Source organism: Lithobates pipiens, unplaced genomic scaffold (assembly GCF_037356315.1).
Source record: "Lithobates pipiens isolate NorthernLeopardFrog02 unplaced genomic scaffold, aLitPip1_a1.2 Scaffold_8, whole genome shotgun sequence".
Taxonomy (NCBI): Eukaryota; Metazoa; Chordata; class Amphibia; order Anura; family Ranidae; genus Lithobates; species Lithobates pipiens.
This window is the reverse complement of record NW_027507903.1, coordinates 611,470,458-611,486,960: the sequence shown is the minus strand read 5'-3', so window position 1 is coordinate 611,486,960 and position 16,503 is coordinate 611,470,458. Positions and strand designations below refer to the sequence as shown.

Sequence of the window (16,503 nt, the reverse complement as noted above, 5' to 3'; positions counted from 1 at the left end):
TATCTGAAAGGCCAGTCAAATAGGCCCACGAGAGATCTTGCTTGAAGTCCACAGCCCAGGGAGAGGGCAGAGAGGGGCCCAGGAACCGGGAGCGGGACCAAAAACGATATTTGCATGTCTATGTTCTGTGTACTGTTACAGGCCAGATATAGTTACTGCAGGCTCCTGGGTTTAGAACCACTTCAATAGCTCAGTGTCCATATTACTCTGCAGGCCATTTAAAAGATGTTACATCTTTATAAATGGTCTGTAATATACACATAAATCCATTGATTACACACCAAAAATGTAAAATGAAGACATGAATGAGTCACTATACGATAATCTTGTGATCGTTTCAAACTGGATTAAATAAATCATTGGTATTTGACAAAACAAAGCCATTTATTAGTGAAAAGCCGGAGAGAAGGAAGAAACTTTCCTGGCTTGATAAAGGTTTATTATACAGCAATCAGGGGTAATGACGGTGTAAACATCATAGTGCCTTGACTTGCTAATATAGTAAATCCAGTGCATGGAGCAATTGGGCTTTGTTTAATGCCTTCCTTGCTTTTATTTCAAAATTTGCCTTACAAGTGCTGCCAGGCAAAATTATAGAACAAAATTCACTGGAATTTCACCATATGTGCAACCACAAAATTTACAGCAATTCCAGAGATGGCGACTTTTCCAGCTAATGAACCACTTGCCTACCGGGCACTTACTCCCCTTCCTGCCCAGGCCATTTTTCAGCTTTCAGCGCTGTCGCACTTTGAATGATAATTGCGCCGTCATGCTACAATGTACCTAAACAATTATTTTAATAGTTTTCTTCACACAAATAGAGCTTTCTTTTGGTGGTATTTAATCACTGCTGGGTGTTTTATTTTTTACCAAAAAAAGACCAAAAATTTAGAAGAAAATTTTTTTTTACTTTTTTCTGTCAGTAAATTTTGTAACTAAGTACATTTCTCACTTTCACTGATGTGCGCTGATGAGGCGGCACTGATGGGCACTCATAGGCTGAACTGGTGGGCATTAATGGGGTGGCACTTATGGGCACTGATGAGGCAGCACTTATGGGGATTGATTAGGTGGTTTTGATGAGGAGGCACTAATATGCCGCACTTATGGGAACTGATAGGTGGCAATGATATGTGGCACTGATAAGCACTGATAGGTTGATTAATGGGCACTGTTAGATGGCACTGGTGGGCACTAATAGGCGGCACTGGTGGGCACTGATGGGCATTGATGGGTGGCACTGATGGGCTACACTGATGGGCATTGACAGGTGGCACAGATTGCCATCACTAACTGGCATCGCTAATGGGCTCTGATTGGTGGCACTTGTGGGCAGTGGTGGGCACTGATTGCTGCCACTGGTGGGCACTGATAGCTGGCATTGGTGGGAAATGTTGAGCACTGATTGGTGACAGTGTATTGCACTATTGTAATCAGGGCACTGATGATCAGTTCCCTGATTACATTCCTACATGTCCCCCTGTGAGGAGATCCCGCTGATCGGCTCTCCTCTGCTCACACTCTGTCAGTGTGAGGTGAGGAGAGCTGATTACCGGCACTCCCTTGTTTACATGTGACCGGCTGTGATTGGACACAGCTGATCACATGGTTAAAGAGCTGCGGACATGGCTCTTTACAGAGATCGGGGTCGCGCCGTGCAATGACACGAGAGTGGCCGTTCTGGGATGCCGTCACATGACGTCACCCCAGAACGAGAACTGCACCGCCGTCATTTGACGGTGGGCGGGCAGCAAGCAGTTAAAGATGTGCCTGTGGATAACAAGGGTCATATGAGGATCTGTCCTTTCAGAATTTGTCCTTTGGTTTTAATGTACAAATGTACAGTTGATTAATAAAATTACTCGTAAATACTCTTATGGTATCTCATTAACTGCATGTATCTTTCAAATTACAGGCAACTCCACCTCAATATTCCCAATTGTACTGGGCGTGGTCGTTGTCTTCCTGGTCATCTTCATTGTGTTGGTCATCTGCTGGATAAAAACAAGAGGTAAATCTACATTTGTAAATATAGAGAGAACGGCACATTATCATAAATAAAAGGTTTTCTAGAAAAAAATTAAGTTTTACTGAAGGAAAATGGTGTAAATTTATTTGAATGGAAGATCCCTCAGGGGTTTTTTAGCAGCAAGTGGTATTCAAAACAAGTAACAATAATTTCTTTAAAAATAATATTTCTTTACTGGTGTAAATTTTGGAAGAAGGAAACAATTAGAAAAATGCAATATAAGGTAACTATGTTGTTGCTCAACGAACACTATCAAGATTTTTAGAACAAAAGGGTGGGGGGTATTGTGATGGAATCATCCAGCACCCAGCTTGGGTGCTTCTGTCAAGATATAGCTTCCTCCAGTCTGGACCCAGGAACCGGGTGTTGTTGCTGAGCACCCAAGACTAGGCGACACTAGCTTAGGTGCTCTGGAACTGGAAGTAACTTTATTGTAAAATCACACAGGTTGCATAGCAAGCAGATCAGGTGAAGGCCTAGTCACATTATTATATATGCAAAGGAAAATGTATACCGGAATATAATTTACATAGGTACAGAACAGCCAACATAAGCAGTATGCTAATCCAACTAATAGCTGACAGTGATCTAATTAACATGAACTAATTAACAACTAGCTACTTAAACCAGCCTAGGTGACCAGATGGTCCAGCACCCAGCCCACAACCCTGGATACATAGTACATTATAAATTATAATAAGCATAAACACATGCAGTGGTTCCATAACAAGGTAAAGTGGTCACAATATTAATCTTATTTCAAATAGATACCCAGACAAAAACAATAGGTAAATCAATTAACAATGGGAATACACGGTTAGGAGGCACTCAATAGGGAAGACACAAACTTGTGTAATCTGTCCACCAGGCAAGTCATCAGAAGACAAACAATGTTCCAGCAGTCTGATAAAGTCCAATTAAGTGGAATTAATTTATTTTCATAGATTTCCTGTGGGATAGTCTTGATGAATATTACTGTCCCAAGTGAAGCTTCTCCAACTCAGTTTGCAGGAGGTCCACCATACTTCTTCTGTCCATTAACCTGTACAGGATTAATATTACACCTTTCCATCCACTCCAGATGGGAAGCTTTATTATTCTTATTCAGAGAATTAATCCAAGCCTTGCTCTCATCATTCATCATGTTGTTGTCCAACCATTAAAGAATGATCTGCTCTCTCCATGGGATCAGAGGCTGAACTGAGCTCTTTACCATGCTGTGCCCGAAAGAAGCAGACAAAATCCCGAGTCTTCTCCATGGGCCACAATCAGTGGGTAGGAGGCCCCTGTCCCACTTGGGTCTGTCACAGGTATATACAGTATAACAACATAATATATAACAACATAATAACAACATAATATTCTGGAAGTATGCATTGATCTTAAATTTAGCTGTAACATACGTATGGTGGGTACTTGTTAATATGCTTTAAACAGCTAAAGGGAAATTGGTGGGGACACTGGGGAGCAGAGTAAGAAGAGACAGTCGCAAACCATTCAAGTTTATCTCAAGGCAAAACCTTTTTTAGTTTTGGATATTTTCGGCAAAGGTTAGATTCTCTGTCAATTTTTTTTGCTGTCTGTGTTCTTTATGGGAACATTCATTCCTATATTTGTATTAATGATCATTGTTACCAAGAAAAAAAAAATTAAGGTAAACACAAAATTACAAAATTGTCTCCAGAACAGGAGCTGAGATGAAACCTTCCAATGGGGATACATGTTTCGGGGAGAATTCCTCTAATTTCTGAGATTTCCTGATTCTTATCTATGAAAATTTTTCCCAATAGGAAAAAGACAGCAAAATCTAACCTGCTGTGGGCTTCAACCTTTTTCTACTCTAGTCAAAGCTAAAAGAAAAGACAGCAAAAAGTAACCTGGTGGAGGCTTAAATAGTGGCAGCTGGTGCTCAATATTTTTTTGGGGGGGGGGGGGGGGGGGCAGCAAACCAATGCCCACCCCTCTGTGGGAGACAGATGGGAATGCAGCGATCCCCTCTGTTAAAGACGAATGGGAATGCATCAATTACCCCCGCAGGAGATAGACGGGAATGCAGCAGTGATCAGAGGCCTCCTTACGTTAGGAAGGTGTCAGATAAAGCAGACATGGATCCGGGCTGCAGTTCCTCACTTCGGGGTTATTGCTTCTCCTCCAGGCTGAACAGGAGGTGGGTCCTGACTGAGACCCGATTGGCCAGGAGTCCTAAGACTTCCTGGCCAATCGGATCTCAGGAATTGTTTGATTGACTGGGAGGAGAATCAGGAAGACAATAGCGAATATTAATTCGCTATTGTCACACAACTGGGTGTGACAATAGCTCTGTGCCCTGAGCCCACCCTTTTTTGAAGACAATTAGAGCCTCAGGCTCTAATCATGTGCTTAAAAAAAACCCTATTTAAATCCATGTGTCCCGTGCCCTGCATGTAGATTAGGGGGTTGGACACATAGATAGGAAGGGGCCGTGCCCTCTCTTTGGATGGGCCGCCACTGTGCTTAAACCTAAAAATGCGCCGTAGACAGCGGTGCCTGTCTTTCGGTAAATATCTCCTAAACCGTGTAGGTTTAGGAGATATTTCTTGGACCTACAGGTAAGCCTTAATCTAGGCTTACATGTAGGTCAAAGTGTGTTGTAAGGGTTTACAACCACTTTAACCACTTACCGACTGCCCAATCACAACCCAGAGCCTTGTGTTGATAAACAACACAGGGCTGTATATGGAGGGAATGATCTCTTTGTTTCTTCAATCTGCAAAACAAGGAGGAGGAACAAACACATATTTAATAAAAAGCAGCACACATTACACACTTGTTATACACAAAGTTAACTCCTTGATAGCCCCGAAATGTTAACTTCTTCCCAGCCAGTGTCATTAGCACAGTGACAGTGTATAGTATTAGCTTTGATCACTGTGTTAGTGTCACTGGTGATGTCAGCATCAGTCAGTTAGTGTCTGGAAGTCACTGATCACCGCCATTACAAGTATAAAAAAATAAATAAATAACAATTTCAGTATATGTAACATCATTTGTAGACGCTATAACTTTCACACAAACCAATCAATATACTATTGGATTTTTTTTTTTTTTACCAAAGACTTGTAGCAGATTATATTTTATCCTAAATTTTTGAAGAAATTCGATTTTTATTGGATATTTTATAAAAGAAAGTAAAAAATACAGTTTTTTTTTTTCAAAATGTCTGTTTTTTTAAATTTTATATACTAAAAAATAAAAACACTGGTGATAAAATACCACCAAAAAGAAAGCTCTATCTGTGTGAAAAAAATATATATAAATTTAATTTGGGTACAGCGTTGCGTTATCAACCAATTACCAGTTAAAGTAGCACAGTATTGCATAGCAAAAAAATGGTCTGGTCGTGAAGGGGGTGTAACTTTCCAGAGGTGAAGTGGTTACATAGTAAATAACTGTAATTATTGTTGTTTCCTCATATAGGTAACAAGCCGCCTAACTCTGGGTATGTCTATCCATTATATTATAATATTTATATTATCTATCTATCTATCTTCAATATAAATGTATGAATATCTATCCAACTACCACTAATTACCTTTGTTTTTTAGGGACACTTTTCCTGAAACTACAGAGAAGCCAGAGGATATAAAAGTAGGTCAACTGTTTAATTCAATGCACACAAAAGCCAATAAATATGTGTACTTCTACTATACTTCTAAGTGCTACTTTTTGTATCAATGGAAACATGTCATTAGACATCTCCTGTAGTGTTAGCTGGAGTTCTTATTTTTTATTTTTGGTCCAGTCCATTTAAGTTTGCTAGTCTATGTTTTTTTATTACTCTTATGCCGCGTACACACGATCGGACTATCCGGCGGACAAACCGCCGGACTATGGTGGGAGCCTGCCGGACTTTTGAAATGAACGGACTTGCCCACACATGCAGAAAAGTCAGTTCATTTTGAACCTGGCTCCAGGTAGACGGGACTAGCGCAGGAAGTGAATGTTGCCGCCTCCATCAGCGAGATTGACACCTCGCTGGCCCCGTCACCTGGTATGAACTTAAAGGGGGAGCCCTACGCCCAAAAAATGGTGTGGGGGTCCATATCAGACCCTTATCCGAGCACATAGCCTGGCCGGTCAGGAAAGGGGTTGGGGACGAGAGAGAGCCCTCCCTCCTGAGCTGTACCAGGCCACGTGCCCTCAACATGGGGGGTGGTTTGGGGAAGGGGGGCCCTGTGGCCCCCCCACCCCAAAGCACCTTGTCCCAATGTTGATGAGGACAAGGTCCTCTTCCCGACAACCCTGGCTGTTGGTTGTCGGGGTCTGCGGGCGTGGAGCCTAAAGAAATCCGGGAGCCCCCTTTAATAAGGAGGCCCCCAAATACCGGCTCCCCCACCCTATGTGAATGAGTATGGGGTACGATGTACCCCTACCCATTCACCTGGTGAAAAAATGTGTAAATAAAAAAAAACACAAGTTTTTAAATAATTTATTAGACATCTCCGGTGGTCTTCCGTCTTGGGGGGTCTTCTCGCCGGACTCCTCCGCTATCTTCTGCTCTTTTGCTAGCTCTTTTATTAGCGGTGGAGGCCAGCTTTCTTCTTAGTCGTCACCGCTGCCATCCGGGGGTCTTCTTCCGACTTCGGGGTCTTGTCCCCCTCTTCGGGTCTTCGCTTTCTTCTTCCAGCTCCTTTACTAGCGTTGGCCCGGTCTTCTGTCGCTGTCGCCTTCTTCTCTTCTTCCTTGTGATGTTGACACAACATCGCAAGAAATCACATTGGCTGTTCGCCCGTTCGCCGAACAGCGAACAATTTGGGGTGTTCGCAACAAATTCGAAAAGCTGCGGAACACCCTGTAAAAGTCTATGGGAGAAATCTAAAGTGCTAATTTTAAAGGCTTATATGAAAGTTATTGTCAAAAAAAGTGTTTGGGGGACCTGGGTCCGGCCCCAGGGGACATGTATCAATGCAAAAAAAAGTTTTAAAAACTGCAGTTTTTTCAGGAGCAGTGATTTTAATAATGCTTAATGTGAAATAATAAAAGTATAATATTCTTTTAAATTTCGTACCTGGGGGGGGTGTATAGTATGCCTGTAAACGGGCGCATGTTTCCCGTGTTTAGAATTGTCCCTGCACAAAGTGAAATTTCTGCAGGAAAAAAAGTAATTTAAAAGCACTCGCGGCTATAATGAATTGTCGCCTTCCCCTAATACAGAGAACAGTCATTGAAAGTCATTGATAAAAAAAAAATGTGATGAGTTCCCCCCCAATTCAATTACTTCAGGTCTGGTATGTATATTATTGGGAACCCTGCATCAAATTACAAAAAAAAAAATATGTGGGGTTCCCCCCAAATATCCATACCAGACCCTTCAGGTCTGGTATAGATTTTAAGGGGAACTCCACGCCAAATTAAAAAAAAAAGGGCGTGGAGTTCCCCCCAAAAAATCCATACCAGACCCTTTATCCGAGCATGCAACCTGGCAGGAGGACAAGAGAGCTCCCCCCTCCTGAATTATACCAGACCACATGCCCTCAACATTAGGAGGATGCTTTGGGGGTCTGTGACCCCTCAAAGCAACATGTCCCTATGTTGATGGGTACAAGGGCCTCATCCCCACAACCCTGGCTGGTGGCGGGGGGCTTATCAGAATCTGGAAGCCCCCTTTAACAAGGGGACCCCCAGATCCCACCCCCCCTGTTTGAAATGGTAATGGGTACATTGTACCCTTAGCATTTCACAAAGAAAGTGTAAAAAATTGTTAAAAAACACACAGACACCGTTGGGAAAAGTCCTTTATTAACCACTTCAGCCCCGGACCATTTTGCTGGTCAAAGACCAGACCACTTTTTGCAATTCGGCACTGTGTATCTTTAACTGACAATTGCGCGGTCGTGCGACATGGCTCCCAAACAAAATTGACGTCCTTTTTTTCCCACAAATAGAGCTTTCTTTTGGTGGTATTTGATCACCCCTGCAGTTTATATTTTTTGCGCTATAAACAAAAATAGAGCGACAATTTAAAAAAAAACACATTTTTTTTAACTTTTTGTTATAATAAATATCCCCCAAAAATATATAAAAAAAACATTTTTTTCAATGAGTTTAGGCCGATAAGTAATCTTCTACATATTTTTGGTAAAAAAAATCGCAATAAGCGATTATTGATTGGTTTGCGCAAAAGTTATAGCGTTTACAAAATAGGGGATAGTTTTATGGCATTTTTATTAATATTTTTTTTTTACTAGTAATGGCGGCGATCAGCATTTTTATTGTGACTGCGACATTATGGCGGACACATCGGACATTTTTTTTTTTTTTTTTTTAATTTTCTTAGCACGCCGTAATCTCTCATCAACAAGTTGTGGCAAGCTTTGCGCCCTTATTGCTTTAGTTCCCTTCTACTTATCGCCACCATTTTGCCTGTTGGCAGTGCTACTTTCACATCACATGCAGTCCTTTTTTTTTTTTTTTTTTTTTTCAACATTTTCCTCTATTTTGTTCTTTCTTTATTTTGTTAAGGTTTTGAAAAATAAATGTGTTACAAAAATATACTTCCTATTCCATTTCCTTATATAACCCCATCCCCCCCCCCCCCGATCCCTCACCCCCTCCCCTCTCTCTCTCAGTCTCTGTCTCCCGCTCCCCCCCTCACCTCTCCTCGGGTCCACTCATTCTGAGATATTCCCTTGTTTTCTTGAACTCCAACCATTTTCCCCATTTACTGTAATAAGTTTCCACTTGGTCCTCTCTTCTAGATATTGATACCTCCATTGATCTTAACCGCTCTATTTTACCTAACCATTCCCTCGTAGATGGGGGTTCGAGAGTGCCCCATCTCTTTGGGATCAGGCTTTTTGCGGCAATCAATAAATGAGGAATCAATGAGTTTTTATATTCCCCTAATGTTTTGTCAGTATCATGGAACAGACATGTCCACGGCTCCTTCTTTACCTGTTCCCCTGTTATCCGGTAGATGTTTTCTATTATTTTCTCCCAATATGGACCAATCTTTCCGCACTCCCACCAGATGTGTGCAAAAGTTCCCACCTTGTCGCAGGCCCTCCAGCATAATGCTGATATGTCCGCCCTCCTCTTATGCGCTCTTTGTGGGACGATATACCATCTTGCCATTAATTTAAATGACATCTCCACCGACATATTATCCTTAGATATTGTACCTGCTATTCTTAAAATCTTCTTTCTACGTTCCTTATGCCCCAGAATACCCAATTCTTCTTCCCATTTTTTCAGGAATGCCGGTTCCCCTGGTTCCTTTTCCTCCTCTAGAATTTTATAAATTTTGGACATACTTTTTTTTTTGCAGCTCGAGTCTGAAAGCATTCTCTCCATTGGTCTAAGATCTCCTTCCCCCCGAAGTGGCCGAGGTAGGGTCTGAACTAAGTGTTTAATTTGTGCATATCTCCAACTATCTAATTTCCTACATCCCCATCTTTGTCTTATTTCTCCTAAAGTGCAAAATCTGTCCCCATTCATCACATCTTTCAGCAAAATATCATCCTTTTTTGCCCATCTGGTAAAGTAAACAAATTCCTCCTTCCCTGGTTTAAAAAAACTTGTGTCCAATAAAGAAATCAAAGGTGAATTATACTGCCAATGATTTAATTCTCCCACTTTATCCCATATTTTAAACAAATTAATAGTCAGTGGGTTGGTGCTACTCCCCAAATCACGATAATCCCGTGGTATCCAAATCCTTTTTCCTAGATTAACTCCGCTTTGTGTTTTCTCTATATTTACCCACCCTTTATCCCCTTTGTCATACACCCAATCCGCCACTCGTGAGATTACTGCTGCCTGGTAATATCTTCTGAAGTTCGGGGCCGCTAATCCCCCTCCTACTTTCCCCCTTTCTAGAGTCGCATAAGAAATCCTGGGACTCCTACGTCCCCATATATATTTTAAAGTTAGGGTTTTAAGTTTCGCAAAGAACTCCTGCGGAACTTTTATTGGGATCATTTGGAACACATATGTCAATTTTGGTAAGATAAACATTTTTAACGTGTTAACTCTCCCTATCAATGACAAGGGTTTATGTCTCATGCTTTTGATACATTCTTTAACCCTATTTAATATATCTGTATAATTGGCTGCATATATAGATGACAATGTGGGTGTGATTCTAACGCTCAAGTACCTAAGCTCTCCCCTACACCAGATAAAGGGGAAGGACCTCTGGAGTTCCTCTTGTTCTTTTTTGGTACTGTTATGTTCAAAATTTCAGTTTTTGACATATTGATCTTAAAATTTGTCAACTTCCCATATCTGTGGATCTCCTTAATTATGTTTGGCAGAGTCACCCTAAGTTCTGAAGCATAGAATAATATGTCATCTGCATACGCAGACACCTTATACTCCTCTCCGCCTATTCTCACCCCCCTTATGTCGCCATTTTTCCTGATAGAGGCCAGCAAGGGTTCCAAGGCCAATACAAACAGCATTGGTGACAGGGGGCACCCCAATCTAGTTCCATTATATAACTTAACTACCGGGGAGAGGTTACCGTTAATTTTAATTTTTGCCATCGGGTGGGAGTAAAATGCTTTTATCCATCGCAATGTTTTTTCTTTTAGCCCCAAATGTCCTAAGGTCTCAAACTTGAAGCCCCAGTCTACCCTGTCAAATGCTTTTTCAGCATCCACAGATAACAGGGCGACTGGGGATCCGCTGCTTTCCACCCCATGTATCAGCATTAGGGTTTTAAGGCAATTATCCCTCCCCTCCCTACCCGTAACAAACCCCGTTTGGTCACTATGGACCCATTGGGGTAATAATGGTTTCAGTCTTTCTGCTATCACTTTTGAGAATATCTTCACGTCCGTATTCAGAAGAGAGATTGGTCTGTAACTCCCAGGGGTTGTTGGGTCCTTCCCCTCCTTTAATATCAAAGTGATATAAGCCATCAATGCTTTTTCCCTCAAATCTTCCCCTTCTGCGACTGCGTTCATATACTCACATAATTTGGGCGCCAGTATCTTTTCGAACTTTGTATAATATAGGATTGGAAACCCATGCGGGCCTGGACTCTTCCCAATTGCCATTCCCCTTATTGCCCTCACCACCTCATCTACCGTTACCGGTGCCTCTAGCCTTTCCAACTCATCCTCCGGGACTGTAGGGAGATCTATCCCTTTTAGGTACTCGATGGTATCCTCCTTGTTTCTACTTTTCTCCTTTCCCTGTCCTACCTTATATAACTCGCTATAATAGCCATGAAAAACCGTCGCTATTTCAGGAGTGGAGTGCTTCATTTCCCCCTTTTCATTTTTTATTTTTGATATGAAGGACGCATTTCTTCTCTCCCGCACTACTCTCGCTAACCATTTCCCGGGTTTGTTCCCCTCCTGATATCTTATGCTCTCTGCCCAGTGGTTAACTCGGACCCTTTCCTTCTCCAAGAGTCCTTCTAATTCTAGCTTCTTATCTTTCAGCTCTACTTTATCTGGGATCCTTTTTGGTCTTGTTTGTTGCTCCAATTCCCAAATCTCCTTATTTAAATCTTGTAGCCTTTTCCCTATTTCCTTTTTTTTCCCTGTCCCAATGCTTATTAAGATTCCTCGTATAAATGCTTTATGGGTCTCCCATATCGTACTCCTCGTAACCTCTGGGGAGTCATTTCTTATAAAGAACTCTTCTAACTCTGTTTCAATTCTACTTCTAGTCTCTGGGTCCTGTATCATCACTTCATTTAATCTCCATGTCTCTCTTTTGGCCTGGTCCGTTACCAGCTCCAGCTGTGCCATGACTGGGGCATGGTCGGACAAGGAAATAGATTTTATTACTGTATCTTTGAGTGCTGGGAGCATTTGATGTTCAGTCAGAACATAATCAATTCGGGTGAATGTTCCGTGCACCGATGAGTAGAAAGTATAGTCTCTGCTATTCGGATGTTTAATCCTCCAAGCATCAACTAACTGAAATTCTGAGAGCAGAGCTTTTATTTTTTTATATCTGAGCTCCGACCATCGAGGGGATCCCGCTGAGGAGTCCACCCGAGGGTCAACGCACATATTCAGATCCCCCGCCACTATCAATTTACCTTTTCTGAACTCTGCTAATAGGTCCAGGACCTTCCTTAAAAATTTATCTGGGTCCCTGTTTGGGGAATATATGTTCGCAAAGGTGTATACTCCATCCAACATTCTTCCCCTTATGAACAAAAATCTCCCTTCCGGGTCGGCCATTTGTTTCTCAACTTCGAACCTGACACTTCTCTCAAAGCCTATTGCTACCCCCCTAGCGTAACATGTTGTAGAGTCGCCGTAGAACCATGTTGGGAACCTCCAAGACGTCAATCTCCCTTTAACCTCATGTGAGATATGTGTTTCCTGCAAACAGATCACATTCGCCCCATACAATTCTAACTCCTTATTTACTCTGAATTTTTTTGGGGAGTACTTATACCCCTCATGTTATATGTTATCAATTTCAACCTTGTCATATCTCACTCCATCCCTCCCCCTCCTCTCTCCCCCCGCCCCGCCAGGGGGGGGCAACATCCACCCCCCCCGTCGGAGGTCTGCATGGGGAGAGAGAGGAGGGGGAGACGAGAGAGCGCGAGAGAGAGTGCATAAACCCTGTTTGAGAGAGAGATTACCCCCTATCCCACCCCCCCACCTCCTTCCCCCCTCCAGCCCCCACCCACCCTCCCCCTTCCCCCCCCCCCCTCCTCCGTTCAGAGGAGTGAACAATTTCCATTTTTGTTCCTCGCTTAGGCGTCCCGGTGACCCACCGGTCACCTTTTTCACGCCTAGCATTCTTTGAGAGGACTGCCTCATTCACAGCCTATCAACGTGCTCGCGCTCCCCCCCCCACAGCCCACCTCCCCCTCGCCCCCCAGTGATGGTAATTACACCCCGTCCCTCCCCCCCTGTCCCCGGCCCGAGACCACTGCATAACCCCGCTAATTCCTTCCTTCCCCAGCCCCTCCTCCCATCCTGGTAGTGCTGGTGGGGGGATTTCTAACCTATTGCAGAAGTCTGTTAAGTCCTCTGGAAACCTTAATACTGCGGAGCGGCCGTCTCTCCTTCCCCTAAGACATGCTGGAAATCCCCATTGATAGGGCACATTTAATGACCTCATCAGATCTGTCAGGGGTTTAAGGAGCCTTCTTCTCCTCAATGTTTCCCCTGCCAGATCCGAGAATATCTGTAACTCCGACTCCTGAAACAAAATTTTATCCATCCTTTGGATATTCTCCAATACTAACGCTTTTTCCTCATAAAAATGAAATCTGATTATTACGTCTCTTGGTTTTTCTGTGACTTGGGCCCGGTATCCCGCGACTCGATGTACTCTGTCTATTTTTAATTTTTCATCCTCCGCCCTACTTAGAATGGGATTGAACAAGTCCTGCATCACCCTAGGGAGCTCTTCGTTTTTAAATTTTTCTTCTAGACCTTTTATCCTTAAGTTTTTCCTTTTTCCACGATTTTCTTGGTCCTCGATTTTATATAGGATCGATCTGTTTATTTTTTGGACTGATTTCACTTGTTCTCTTAGGTCCCTCATATTCTGTTCATACCCATTCATTCTTTCCTCCATCTCTTCCACCCTACCTAGTACTCGGCCAATATCTGCCTTTATCCCAGCTATATCGGATTTAAGTGACGTTTCAACCTTAGTCAATGGCTCTGTAAATATCTCTCTCAGCGTACTCAGGCTCACTTGTGGCTCTGCCAACACTGGGGCTCCTTCTAATTCGGGTTGGGTTTTGGGTTGGGGGGAGGCCTCTCCTTTTCTCCCCAATTCTTCCCTTCTTTTGACCTTGTCTTCATCTCGGGAGCTTACCCCTCCATCCTGGTGCGAGTTGGGCATAAGTCCTTAGGCTTTTCCACTCCCCGCCCTTCTCCCGTGTCCATAGTTTTACTAATGCCCGCAACTGATTTTCTTAATGTCTTCTGGCTGGGGGTTTCCTGGCTGCTTTCCATCGTACTTGTCTCCCCCACCAAATATTGTTGTATCCCCCCAGGGCTAGCAGGCCCCGTTCCCCCCCTTTTATTTGTCTTCCCCGGCATTCTCCTTTTGTAACAGATTACCTCCAAGAACCAGGGCCTTCCCCTTTCCTATACCTCTTGTGGGGTACGGATTGAATACGTCACTTTCTGGGGGCGGGGTACCTCAATCCCTTGTACCAGTATGCCAGCGGGCAATGACAGTACAGTTAACGGGCAGAGGGCACCAGTCCAACTCGTCGCCCAGGATTCTCCCTCTTTTTTTTTTTTTTTTTTTAGCCGCAGATATAGGCCATAAGTTAACTCAAGCACTCGCCACCTGTATCTGCCCGCAAAGTTGCTGTCAAGGAGTGCTGGACAAATAATGGGCGGAAGGACAGACAGTTGTAAAATGAGCGCAAATCCACACCGCTATTTTATACCTCTATATGAGACTTGTATGTAGAAGAAAAAAAAAGAAAAACTCCGCACAACATTGCTAATTATCTGTCCTTCAGATGTCCATCCATTCACCTCTCACCACTCCTCCCCCTGCAGGGTTTATGTCCAGCTGATCAGGCAGTGTTGGTAACAATCTGGTGGTCTAGTAGTGGGTGTCACGTTAACAGCAGTCATTAGCAAGCTTATATATATATGCACCTTACCGCTTTCCAAGAAAAATCATTACAGTAATAGTTTCTAGTCAATGATGGTGACAAAATATCCAGCTGTCCATCTCCCCTCCTTTCATCCACACAAATTGCTCACCTATCGCTGCTCCTCCACTCTGTCACTGATTATCTAATTCATAACCTTACCGACCTATGAGGGGTGGAAAGGTCCGTGCCGTCAGGCCGACTCCGTGGTAAGGGAGGGGGGGGTGCAGAGCTCCGCACAGGGCCGCCGTCCTACCGCTGTGTCTCTGCCTCACGAGGGAGCGCTCTCTGCTCGCTGCTCGCTCTCTCTCCTGTCTTCATCCGGAGCGTCCGCTCAGCCTCGTGGAGGCTAACAGCTGACGGCGAGTGAGCAGAGCGGGCGATTCAGGAGGCATGGGGCGGGGGCGGCAGGGGAAGAAGACGCGAGCCGTTCCGGCGGCTGCTACGTGTCAGCGGCTCCTCCCATCTCCCCACAGATACTTTTAGCTGGTTCACACATCGGACATTTTTGACACATTTTTGGGACCATTGTCATTTATACAGCAATCGCTGCTATATAAATGCAGTAATTCCTGTGTAAATGACACTGGCAGTGAAGGGGCTAACCAGTGGGTGGCGGTGTAGGGGTTAAGTGTTCCTAGGGGTGTGTTACTAACTGTGGGGGGGTTGGGCTTTAATTTAGTGAACACTGATCTCTGCTCAAATCACATGGAGCAGAGATCAGCGTCACTAGTTGCTAGGCAGAACGGGGAAATGCTGTTTACAACGGCATTTCCTCGTTCAGCCGCCCCATGAGACGATCGCGGGTACCGCAGGACTCGCGACCGGACTCACAGGGGTCCCGACCAGCACGCGAGTGCGCCGCCGGCGGCGTGCTCACGAGGGCAGGGAGGCATTATAGATTGGACGTACCTGTATGTCAATATGCCTGCCCGTGCCATTCTGCTGACGTACATCGGCATGCGCTGGTCGGGAACCGGTTAAAAATAATAAAAATAAAAAAAAGATTCCAGCGGTGGTAATATACTCTTGGTATCCAGCGATGGGTGATCTCTTCTCTGGGGTCCAGCGATGGGTGATCTGACTGCTCTCTGTATTACGGTGAGCCGACAATTCATTATAGCCGCGAGTGCTTTTAAATGACTTTTTTTCCTGCAGAAATGACACTTTGTGCAGGAACAGTTCTAAGCACAGGAAACATGTGCCCCTTTACAGGCATACTATACACACCCCCCAGGTACGAAATTTAAAGGAATATTACACTTTTATAAAACAAAAATACTAAAGCGCAATAATGGAATAACCGTGGAATAATCTAAATGAAAACACCTGCGTCACTTAAAATGTGGTCAGTACCAAGTGTGATAAATACAATAAATGATAGTGCTGTGCTATGATCAAACAACCACCCAATAATAAAGTGTGCATGTGCTAATAGTGCTAATAGTGCAAGAATAGTACACTTCAATATAGTATTTATTCATTTTATTTGGGCAGAGCTGAGTTGATTTTCTCAGTGTCTCTTGCCTCTAGTGATTATTCTTGGTGCACTTTATCTCTATTTCTTGCACTATTAGCACATATGCACTTTTTTATTGGGTGGTTGTTTGATCATAGAGCAGCACTACCATTTATTGTAAATATTACCCTTTTATTGTTTCACTTTAAGCATTATTAAAATCACTGCTCTTGAAAAAAACTGTTGTTTTTAAAAAAAAATGTTTGCATTGATCCATGTCCCCTGGGGCAGGATCCAGGTCCCTAAACACTTTTTATGACAATAACTTGCATATTAGCCTTTAAAATTTGCACTTTTGATTTTGAATGTTCGAGTCCCATAGACTTTAATAGGGTTCTAAAGATCATGCGAATTTTAGGTCTG

At 43.4% G+C, this 16,503-nt stretch overlaps 1 protein-coding gene across 1 annotated transcript in view; it reads left to right on the top strand.

Moving 5' to 3' along the window:
* The window catches only part of LOC143961376 (uncharacterized), a 50,015-nt gene that overhangs the window by 21,580 nt on the left and 11,932 nt on the right, over positions 1–16,503 (top strand). The window contains exons 5-7 of the mRNA XM_077470642.1: positions 1,919–2,014; positions 5,489–5,510; positions 5,617–5,659. Of these exons, the coding sequence (XP_077326768.1) occupies positions 1,919–2,014; positions 5,489–5,510; positions 5,617–5,659 (161 nt within the window). The remainder of the gene's footprint in view (positions 1–1,918; positions 2,015–5,488; positions 5,511–5,616; positions 5,660–16,503) is intronic.